General features: G+C 39.8%; 1 protein-coding gene across 3 annotated transcripts in view; it reads right to left on the reverse strand.

Moving 5' to 3' along the window:
• dcc (DCC netrin 1 receptor) overlaps positions 1-12,021 on the reverse strand; it is a 367,931-nt gene that overhangs the window by 139,798 nt on the left and 216,112 nt on the right. For all 3 annotated transcript variants that reach the window (XM_054756233.1, XM_054756232.1, XM_054756234.1), the window contains exons 9-10: positions 1,219-1,373; positions 426-574 (exon numbers count right to left, since the gene is read on the reverse strand). In XM_054756233.1, the coding sequence (XP_054612208.1) occupies positions 426-574; positions 1,219-1,373 (304 nt within the window). The remainder of the gene's footprint in view (positions 1-425; positions 575-1,218; positions 1,374-12,021) is intronic.

Raw genomic sequence — 12,021 nt, forward strand, 5'->3', positions numbered from 1 at the left:
TTCTGATGAAAGAAAAGAGTCTAAAGTTTTTTTAGATAGTTTCATGTTTATGTAGTCCTAAAACTCCCACATTCCAAAAACATGCATATTAGGTTAATCAACGAGTCAGAGTCTGCACGTTCATTTCAATTTCGTCAGTCTAATCCCCCTCAACCTTCGCCACATAAGGGAAATGATGGCTGACGGCAGCCAGTGGATTTATGCAGAGGTTAGCTGCAATTAAAGCTATGGGTCCAGTCAAACTACACAGTATATGTTAGTATAGTACAAGTATATGCATGTACAGGAGTTGTTTCAAGTGCTCAGTGAATGTACACACAGTGACATGGGATGTTTGCCATTCAGCAGAACTCCATGCTTCAAATATTCCATTCATTGGGGGGTGATTCTGCATCCAGTAGAATGACGTGTGTCACGAGACTCACCTGTTCCTTGCTTGATAAGCTCTCGGTCCATAGCACCCTGTATCCCAGAATGGGTCCGTTTGGAGCGTTGGGAGGCTCCCAGTTGATCTGGATGGAAGTTGGAGAAAGAGCTTCAGCACGTAGTGACTCGATCCTGCTGGGAACCTGGACTGCAAAAACAGACAGCATAGTTTACAAACTGACTGCACAGCTCTCTTCCAGAACAACCCATGGTTTCATGGTAAATACCGTAGAGAAGTGCAAGTAGATTCTTTCAGGAGGAATAAAGCAATAAGAAACCCCAAGTAAACTAGTACATTGAAAAATGCTTGTTGGACATGTGATGGCACACAATAATGCCAAACAAAGAACATACCCGAATGTTCCAATGAACGTACCTATTCAGTTTACTGCACGTCATCTATAGTCACTGGGTGCAGGGTTTATAATACAGCCTCTGTTTAGCACCGAGTCAGCAGTAAAAAACTACAACATCTTGATGTACGTCTTAATAATAAAAAAATAATAATAAAAAAATACAAATTACCGGTTATTTCATGTACACTTGCATGCCTTCAAAATGCGTATTGATGTGAAACAACTGTTGTACATTATGTTGCTGAGCAGTTTTTTCCTGATTGGGATTACAACATTGGTTCTGTTGCTATTGTGTTGTGCAATACACTTGTTATAATAAAAAAAAGTTATGTACAGTATACTGATCTTTGTATATGTGCTGTTTTTGCTAATTTACTGCGTCATGATTTCCAAACACTTGAAAAGACATAAGATGCATGGCTTTTTTATATCTTACGATCGGGTTTGGTTGTGATTCTCAGGGGGGCGGCGCTTTCTCCTGGTCCCACATCGTTGTAAGCCACAACTCTGAAGCTGTAGCTCTCCTCTGGCTTCAGGTTGGAAACAGTCAGTTCCAAAGACTCGGGCTCTGACACGTTTACTGACCTCTCCCTGTGGCAGGAAAACACTTTTTTGAAAAATCAAACATACTAAAATGCTATTTTATTTATTTTTTTTCCAAAAAAAACATCAGTTGTTGTCCATTCAGTGATGTGGTAAATGCACCATTTGGACTGTGTTGAAGTTTACATTTTAACATATTACAGAATTAACAAGAGAGCCACATTTTATTTTGCAACAATGCAGATAATCACGGGAGTAATCTATGTAATCCCTCGCTAACTACCGTTAATCCTCAGATTACAGCGCCACTGCAGATGTCTAATCACCACTGCAGAGATGAGACAAAAGCAGCAGCTGATGACACTTGCCAGTGCAGCGTCAAATACAAACTGCACACCACTTTTTCCAGTTGCCATAGAAAAATGACGAAAATACCACTAATTTTTGGCAAAGATTATGTTACATTGTTCATGCTAAATGTATTCTTTATTTGAAAAGAAGTCAACTTGGCACTTTTTTTGTGTCGCACAAATGTACTTTGGATTGGAGTAAAGAACATACATTCGTTGAAAATCATTGAAACATTTATGACATTTATTGAGCGTCTTACTTTGCTATTGTGACGGAAGCCATATCCTGGGATAGTCACATGACACTTACTCCAAAATGTTTCATATACACTCCTGATCAAAATCTTAAAAACAGTTGAAAACATTATTTATTTAAGAATTTATATTTTGCACTAATGGATCTTAAGGAGGTTCTAAGTAGAGCTTCAAAATTCAAAAAAAAGAAGAAATGGGAGTGGGACAGAAAATGTTTTGAGAATATTTGGGGGATGGATGGCAAGGGACGTTTACAGTTTCAGCTCCAGTGGATGCCCTTCATGAAGCCATCTTCACCACCTACAGCAACATTCCCACTAGCCTCCTGGAAACACTGGCATCAAGCATGCCCAAACCCATTTTTGAGGTGATTGAACTATTGAGTTCCTTTTTGAAAATGTTATTTCCTTTTAGGAGGGGTTCGGGTTTTTCTGATCTATGGTCTTAAACTTTTGATCTGCTAATGAGTGCCTGAATGTTTGTTTGAATGTTTGTTTGCAGTAAGTAACTCAAAACATGTTTTGTCTTACTTAGGGATTTCAGTTCAAATGAAACACAAAATGGGATACAGAAGATTTTAGGACATTTAAAGGGAAACTGCACTTTTTTTGGAATTTTGCCCACCATCCAAAACCGTTATGTGAAAGATGAGCACACGTTAGCATGAGGGAGCTAACAATGCACGTCATGGGACACACCTATTTCAACTATAAAGCTCTCTAAAAAAACCTCCAACAACGTTTTATCGTTTTCTATACATGCTGTGATGATGCACATTAACAGGTACATTCATGATAACATGCAATATTTAAAGTATTTTGCCGTATTTTTAAACATTACCGGAACTTCTTTCCTGGGCGCAATGATTTCACATCTAGTGCTCCTTCCACCAACAACAGTAGCGTGTCAAGCGTGTGTCTGTTGACTACTACTAATCATGGCAGAATTTGTGAGATCCGCCACCGCCGACTAATTTTGGACAAATGAGGATCCAGAACCTTTTATTTTTGAGCCCGAAGGATACTGAGGATAATCTACAGGTTTTAGAAGCTGAGTCCACAAGAAGAGAGAGTGAAACTTCGTAGCAGATGGGGGGCATGACTTGGTGGTGTAAATGTGGAGCTTATCAAGCCATGCCGACGGAATTGGAGTGTGGCATACAGTGTTACCATCGATGGAAATGCTTTGTGTGTATGGCGAAGACGACATTGCTCCAAGAGATTGCATCACAACAAACAAAGAATTGTTAGCGCTAGCAAACCCTGCCGTAAGAGAAACTTTTTTCCACCTACCCAAAATAAACTGGAAAAGATGCCCCAGACCAGCGAGACCAGACGGACAACTGTCCATCGAGTAAGTCGTCATGATATTGATTGTGATACAGGGACCATATAGCAAATGATATCCCAACACAGTGGGCTAATATTTTACCGAAAATGTGGTTGTCTATTCGTAGTTGTTCATATGCTTCTTCTTGTTTCCTAGTCAGTACAGATTGGTGTCCTATTGCACTGTTTTGAACAACACTCGGTTGTGGTGTGGGGTGCTATGTTAGAAACAAATAGTTGTTTGTGTTAGCTGCTACAATAACAACGTCGTAGGTTGGTTTATATACAGATCAGTTGTTCATAGAACACTGTTGGCATTTTTGGAGGTTCTTTTTAGGGCTTTATAGTAGAAATAGGTGCAGTTTTTCATTCCTAAAGTGCTAAGGGTCCTATGCTTTAATATCTGCTGAGGATCGTTGAAATCCTGCCTCCTTCATCCCAGTCACTGTTTTTGTGTCCTTGGGCGAGACACTTTACCCCACATTGCCCCCAGGGTTCCCCACACGCGAATGCTTGACTGGCCTAGATGCTGACCTACAACCCGGCTGTGGTCTGCAGGCCCCGCACAATGGCTGCCCACTGCTCCTCAAGAGGATGAGTTAAACACAGAGACCAATTTTGCTGTACATACGACACGTGACAAAGACCAGTCTTTTTCTTTCCTACTGCATACTGCAAATGACTGCTGCCAAAGTGCATTTATTTCAAATGAATTTCCAGCTTTAAAAAATGAATCCCACTTCTTGCTAACCCGAGGGTTAAATGTCTTTGTCGTGCCTGTTGATGAGACGTGAAATGAGAATGTGAATATCAAACTCATGTCACCAATCTCTATTTCACAGTGCAGTATTGCCGTCCAGCCTGGCGATGCATAACAATATACTATGATATATCATATGAATAGACTATGATGTATCATATCGATATACAGCTAATTAAGAACGGATTATTTGCTGTTGCTGTAGAACATCTGCTATTTTTTACTTACGCCATGCACCAAGCATAATGGGGGAGGATGCTTCATTGTTTCTCTGTTACCAGCATAACTGAATCACTACCCAAGCATTCGTCCGTCCATCCATTCACTCATCCATCTACGCATTCATTCAGCTATTTATTTTCTTTCAATTCATCAGGGTACAGATTGCCAGGGCAGCGGTCTAAGCACGGATGCCCAGAATTCCCTGTCTCTAGTCATCTACTCCAGTTCCACCAAGTGGATATCAACATATTCCCAGGCCAGGTATGAGACATAATCCCTCCAGTGAGTCAGAGGTTGACCACAGGGACTCCTTGGTTGGACATGCCTGGAACACCTCATTAGGGCGTCCTAAATAAGATGCTCAAGCTATATCATCTGGCTTCTCCCTATGTGGAGGAGCAGCAGTTCTACCCTTGAGTCCGTCCCGGATGACCTCCTCACCCTATCTCTAAGGAGAGCCCAGCTGCCCTGCGAAGGAAACTCATTTCTGTTGCTTGTATCCGCAAATTTGTTCTTTCGGCCCCTGCCCAAATATTCTGACCACAGGTAAGGTAAGAACAAAGATGGAACGGTAAATTTAACTTTTGGCTCAGCTCTCTCTTTACCATGACAGTCCGATACAGCAGCTGTGTTCCTGCTACACTGATACTTTTGTCAATCGTGCAATCTATATTTCGCTAACTCGTGAACAAAACTCTGAGATACATAAACTCCTCCACCAGAAGGAGGACTTTGCATGCTCCCAACACAGGAGGCAATCCATCCTTTTCCAAATGAGAACCATGGATTCAGATTTAGAGGTGCTGAATCTAATCCTGGAAGCTACATACTAAGTGGCAAAATGCCTCAGTAAACTTTCCAGCTCGACAAAGCCATCAGGACAACATTATCTTACATTATATAGCAGGGATGAGATCCTGAGGTCACCTAGGAGGTGAGACCAAGAAAGGTCCAATAAAATGTTGGTGCATCTCCAGACATCCGGTGCAGGATTTTTCATTTATGTATCTTCAAATTATTATTCATATTGATCTTCCAAAAACTGCGGACTATATGGTCATTTTCAACATAGAGATGATCAGCTTTGGGGGAGAGTGCTCTTGTTTGAGAGGAACCTGATACTTTGTTTTTGTTTTAAAGTGCAGATGTAGATTACATTGAAAATGAAAGAGACACGGTTGGGGAGCTGTGAATTCCCACACGTACCCAGACTTTCTGAAACAGAGCAAGATCCGCTTCTTTTGGAATCTGGGCCGCATACTATTCACAAGATGCCAGTGATACCAAAACACACCTCCACGATGACAACTGCCTTAGTGAGAAAGCTGAAGGTCTGCTGAAGGCTGACTGTCACCTGCAAACATCCTCTTTTTCAACCCCAACTTTGACTCAGTGGTACACACAATAGCCTTGGGCACATTGGGTCAAAGCAAAGCAAGGAACTTTAAGCTTACACTTGACTTTTGACCATCAGAACCATTATTGCTATGCCTGAGCATTTAAACACTAATCAGATGGCAAACTGACTTTGAATCCAACAGCAGAAGCAAGGAGGTAAGTGCAAAGATACAGTTCTCAGGGTTCCTGAACCCAAATATTCATGTAAGTTGAAGCTTGAAAGGCCTTCCAAGCTGGACATGGATTGAACCAGCAGATCTTCTGTGTGAAGTCAGTTTGTTCTTCAAAAGCCAGTGTTTGAGGTGAGTCTGCATCCTGCAAAACAAGTAACCCACTGACAGAAAAGTCTTTTTTTCTCTCTTATTTCTCCTGCTCTTTCTCTCTGATACTCAGAAAACGCAAATGTCAGACCATTTCATTATTTATTTCACCCTCTTCAGTTGTTTTGTTCGCAGCATCGAAAACCTCTTTTACTCTGCTTGCAAAAGCCTGGGTTTCTCTGAGTAGCTTTTTGTAAAAGCTCTACTTTGAGGAAAAGTGGGCACTAAAATATTTATATACCCAATTCTCCCTCACAATATTGCGGTTCGATTATCAATCCATCGCTATATCGCGGTTTGTCAGACACTAATGAATTCATTAATTCATTGCTGTTTCATGGAAGACTGTGGTCTATTCTACAACAGAAAGAGCTACCGTTTCCTCACTGACACACATGTATAGCGCTTTTCCACCTCCAAGGCACGCAAAATGCTTTGACTCTGCTAGCATACTTACTACTGAGGACGCAGCATCAGGAGCAACTGGGGGTTCAGTATCTTGCCCAAGGACACTTTGACATGATCACAGGAGGACGGAGGATCAAACCCGCAACCTTTAGGTTGGGAGACGACCACTCTACCACCTGAGCCATGCTGCCCCTTATACTGTATATACAGAAGGGTATACAGTCATGGAAAAAAACATGAGACCACCTTTGTTTCTTCAGTTTATTGATCTATTTTAACGCCTGGTACAACTAAAGGTACATTTGTTTGGACAAATATAATAATAACAAATATAGCTCATAAGAGTTGAATCACAGAGTTTATCACATAAAGCTTGCTTCTCCGTCACGCATCGTTTTTTTCTGCGAGGCAGTCGCTTGAAAAACCTCTAGTCCAGAAACCGTTTCAAAATGGCACTGCAAATCCTCTCGCCGGCAACAGCTTTGATTTTAATAAAAAAAATTTGGAAAAATTGTGCGGGCCAAATCAAAAAGCTTTACGGGCCGTCGTTTGCCCATGCTTGGTCTAACATGTTCAACACACCCCTCCCCCACTTGCACATAGTATCAAGCATCATAAAATGCAGAGAGGTGGTTAACTAGCAGCTGATCATGAATATCACCTCCTTTCTGTGAAAGAGTATATGTGAGCACCATCTGTACAGCTTAATAGACCGTAAGAAGCCATTATTATTACGTTCCTGCTCTAGCAAGAAATAAGGCCACCTGCCATGAGCTGCATGTAGCTGCCAGGTGCTTTGTGTCATGTCTAACAACTGACTTTTTCATATTTATATTCCTCTTCTGATTGTGTGAAGAGCAACGCCGTTTCAGTTGGAATAGTTCATTTAATTTGTACGTTTTGGCATTACTGTCTTGTGAAATAATAATAATTCCAGTTCGATGTCTTACTTTGTAATGTTAAGGTGCACTTCCACAGTTTTGCTGACAGTAACTCAAAAGCAACTCAAAAGCGGTAGTCATACAGTTCAGAGACAGTCATAACATTTGTTGTATGTAATGTAATTACTATCAAAGTCATTAGCACAGACAAAATCATCTGTAAATCTTTTTTGTTCTTTCCGTAAGCCTTTAACAACTGACAGATTCTGTGTTCTTTCATAAAGAAAACTCAAAGGCTCTTTAGTCCTTCCTGACGCTCCAAAAACGCTGCAGGCTGGTCAGTCCCCCAGGTAACAAAGCTTAAAAGCCTGGATGTGAAAGCATTCAGCTGGAGCTTTGACTGTCAGAGGTTACCATTTAACATCAGCGGGGGACTTGACAATGTCACCCAGAGGGTTTTTACTAAACGTTTAGAGCCGCTGTGTGCAGCAGAGATGTAATGAAAGGATAAAACTACCATATCTGACATACAGTAGTGTTAGTATACAACACTTACACCATGTCATTTTCAGCAGCACTCTCACAAATACAGGAGGTCTCATATACTTTCAAGACCAAGGATCAACCACTTTTTATAAACCACAGGCCCTGTGCACCAATGGAACAATGTGAAGTTACAGAAACGTGCCCCTTTAAACCTGATGGACACAATAAAATCTTTGGCTGGCTGTTGACTGTTTTACTATGTCACAATGTAAAAATAGAATCATTAACGCAATACCGCATGGCCTCAGCAGCAAATGCTAACGGGACGTAATACATGAACTATGTATCATGAACGCTATGTAGCTATTTTGACTGACATACTACTCACATTATGTACAGAGCTATTGAAGAATTATGTGTAATTATATTTATTGTCATATTGAACTGAATTGTGATTTGATGAACTGTGAATGTGACATACTAGATAGCTAGCTAGCTAGATACTTTATTTATCGCCAAGAGAAATTAATTAGTATTTAGTATAGAAGTTTCAAAGTTAGATTTGTTGTGTTTTATAGTAAAGGTGGATCATTTTCACTTGTAAATTGCATGCTAGATATACATGCACAATGTACATGAATACTCATACTAATAAATATACTAAATACATATATTTTCTGTGTTTATAGTAAGAGGTCTTTGGGACTTGGTCATTTTAACAGTAGCTCACAGGATGAAAAAGTGTGAGCACCCCTGCGCTACACAGAGCAACACAGTGCTTCAGCTTTTGATCAGCACAGGAGTGGCAGCCTCGCTATTTACACAAACAAGTCATTGTGGAGTGATGCTAAAATAAAATCTCAACATGATGTAGAGTTCCTGGTGGTCAAACATCAACCTCTCTACTTTCCACCAAAAATGACAGCAGTGTATATGCCTCCCCTCTGGCGAATGCACAAGTGGCTAGGAAAACCTAAGGCGCATTCATCAATGCAAGAGATTTTAGCATAGTACTGTATGTCTACTAACGACTGTACATACAACCTTGGCTTATTGCATCCTGGAACTTGTTAACACCAGCATCAAAAATCTATACAGGTGGTCCTCGGGTTACGGATGAGTTTTGTTCCTAGACTGTGATGTCAGTCAAAATTTGGTGTAAGTCGGCTCTCACACCTAAATTAGCTCGTAAGACCAAAGGCCCCTCCATCTCAAAACCGAGGAGGGCAGGACTTTCCAAGACATCTATGACTGTGTTATCAGTGTACCGGAGAGAGATAGATTAGGACTCTAACAACAGCAGAGAGGGTGACCCACTGTCATCCCTGCAAGAGATATCCAGCGCAGCCACAGATGAATTCGAAGTGGGTGCTGCATCATGAAAAACTCCTCACCCTTTTCTCACTCTCTTCTCTCTCATACAGTCAGGTAGAGAATGCAGAAGCATCTGTGCAAAGACATCTAGAAGGACAGTTTTCTTCCATCTGGCATCAGATTTTTAAATCAATATGTCAAAACTGTGGTCCCAATGTTATTATTTTTCATACTGTTCTTTTTTTAGGCTAAAAGATTTTAGATTGCACAGTAATAACATACCCTGACTCCAAACCTGTAACCCCAATCCCAATTCTAACCCAAACCCAATCCTAATGTAGTACTTTGTGTATTTAATAGACTAGAAAGTAGATTGTCTATCGGGTTTAATTGAATATTTCTATTGCACTTTTTTTGTCTCATTTAGACGACACAATCTATTGAGTATTAATGTCTTATTTAATTAGACTGCACAGAAATGTTTTCATTTGATTTGAATTTTCTATTTAATCGCGGCGCTGTCTTTGAGGCACTTTTTCTTTTTTGTGTTTCATAAAGCAGCAATAAAGGAATGAAAAGAAATAAGTGTTGAGCAATGACTACACGCAGCAAATAAAGAGAATAAGTGCAGTGTTTCCCCTGCCATGTGGTTTTTGTCTCTACACGTTTACAATCTCTCAAATGATCACTATCGTGTGCAGAGGCGCAATCGCATTATGCATGTGTGTGTGGTGTGTTTGTGTCGATGCTCGTCCATCCACTTACCCTATTACCAAGCTCCCCCCTTTAATCCACCCTTCCCATACACACCCACTGTGCACGTGCAACCCCAATGTAAACTGGCAGAATGATCACATTACAGTTGGCTAGGCTGCGTGCGTTCATGTGTCCACAGTCGTAAGCCACAACCCCACGAGCCCACCCAATCATAAACCGAGAGGAACACTGCGGTGCAACATCATGCCGTATAAAATGCAAGGTGCCGATGTTACACAATACAAGTGGCACGATAGTAAGTTTCTTTTAAAACAATACACTATAAATATCAAGGTTGTGTCAAGGGCAAAAGTGCCTTCTTCTCCCTCGGGCCAAAACACTCGGATTGGCAGCCTCTCCCTCTTCATGACTCTGCCTCTGTTGCGATTGATCAGGAGTAAAGGGTTGGCTCCAGCCCCGCCACCGCTCAGAGGTGCATAGAGACACGTCTCCTCAACCGGTTACGCGGTAATGGTTGTCAGCAAACAGTAATGAAGAATTGGATATGTGGCTGAGAAGTGCAAAACACTTTCAAAAACTGAAATAAATTCCAATTACCCAAACTAGAAGGTGCATCCCAGATTTACAGGAAGTGGTAACCAATCTCTTTCCGTTTTGTCGGTGGCCGGGATGCTCAAAACACTAAGAAAGTAATTAACATTTCAGAAAACAAATTTATATATTTAAACAGCTTTATATATTAATGCGTTCCATATAGTGCGTACGCTGTTTACCTTAAATATTTATTAATGCGTTCATATAGTGCGTACGCTGTTTACCTTAAATATTTATTAATGCGTTCCATATAGTGCGTACGCTGTTTACCTTAAATATTTATTAATGCGTTCCATATAGTGCGTACGCTGTTTACCTTAAATATTTATTAATGTGTTCATATAGTGCGTACGCTGTTTACCTTAAATATTTATTAATGCGTTCCATATAGTGCGTACGCTGTTTACCTTAAATATTTATTAATGCGTTCCATATAGTGTGTACGCTGTTTACCTTAAATATTTATTAATGCGTTCATATAGTGCGTACGCTGTTTACCTTAAATATTTATTAATGCGTTCCATATAGTGTGTACACTGTTTACCTTAAATATTTATTAATGCGTTCCATATAGTGCGTACGCTGTTTACCTTAAATATTTATTAATGTGTTCATATAGTGCGTACGCTGTTTACCTTAAATATTTATTAATGCGTTCCATATAGTGCGTACGCTGTTTACCTTAAATATTTATTAATGCGTTCCATATAGTGCGTACGCTGTTTACCTTAAATATTTATTAATGCGTTCCATATAGTGTGTACGCTGTTTACCTTAAATATTTATTAATGCGTTCATATAGTGCGTACGCTGTTTACCTTAAATATTTATTAATGCGTTCCATATAGTGTGTACACTGTTTACCTTAAATATTTATTAATGCGTTCCATATAGTGCGTACGCTGTTTACCTTAAATATTTATTAATGCGTTCCATATAGTGCGTACGCTGTTTACCTTAAATATTTATTAATGCGTTCATATAGTGCGTACGCTGTTTACCTTAAATATTTATTAATGCGTTCCATATAGTGCGTACGCTGTTTACCTTAAATATTTATTAATGCGTTCATATAGTGCGTACGCTGTTTACCTTAAATATTTATTAATGCGTTCATATAGTGCGTACGCTGTTTACCTTAAATATTTATTAATGCGTTCATATAGTGCGTACGCTGTTTACCTTAAATATTTATTAATGCGTTCATATAGTGTGTACGCTGTTTACCTTAAATATTTATTAATGCGTTCCATATAGTGCGTACGCTGTTTACCTTAAATATTTATTAATGCGTTCCATATAGTGCGTACGCTGTTTACCTTAAATATTTATTAATGCGTTCCATATAGTGTGTACGCTGTTTACCTTAAATATTTATTAATGCGTTCATATAGTGCGTACGCTGTTTACCTTAAATATTTATTAATGTGTTCCATATAGTGCGTACGCTGTTTACCTTAAATATTTATTAATGCGTTCCATATAGTGCGTACGCTGTTTACCTTAAATAATGCGACGATTAAAAGCAGCAATCCAAGCTGGTGTCCCTGTTTCAATTTATAAGAGGTCATAAAACACAAACCCAAATAAATAACAATTAGTCAGGGGCCTCATCGATAAAACTCTGCGTAGAAATCTGACTAAAAGTCTGCATACGCCAGAT

Source organism: Dunckerocampus dactyliophorus, chromosome 17, assembly GCF_027744805.1.
Source record: "Dunckerocampus dactyliophorus isolate RoL2022-P2 chromosome 17, RoL_Ddac_1.1, whole genome shotgun sequence".
Taxonomy (NCBI): domain Eukaryota; kingdom Metazoa; phylum Chordata; class Actinopteri; order Syngnathiformes; family Syngnathidae; genus Dunckerocampus; species Dunckerocampus dactyliophorus.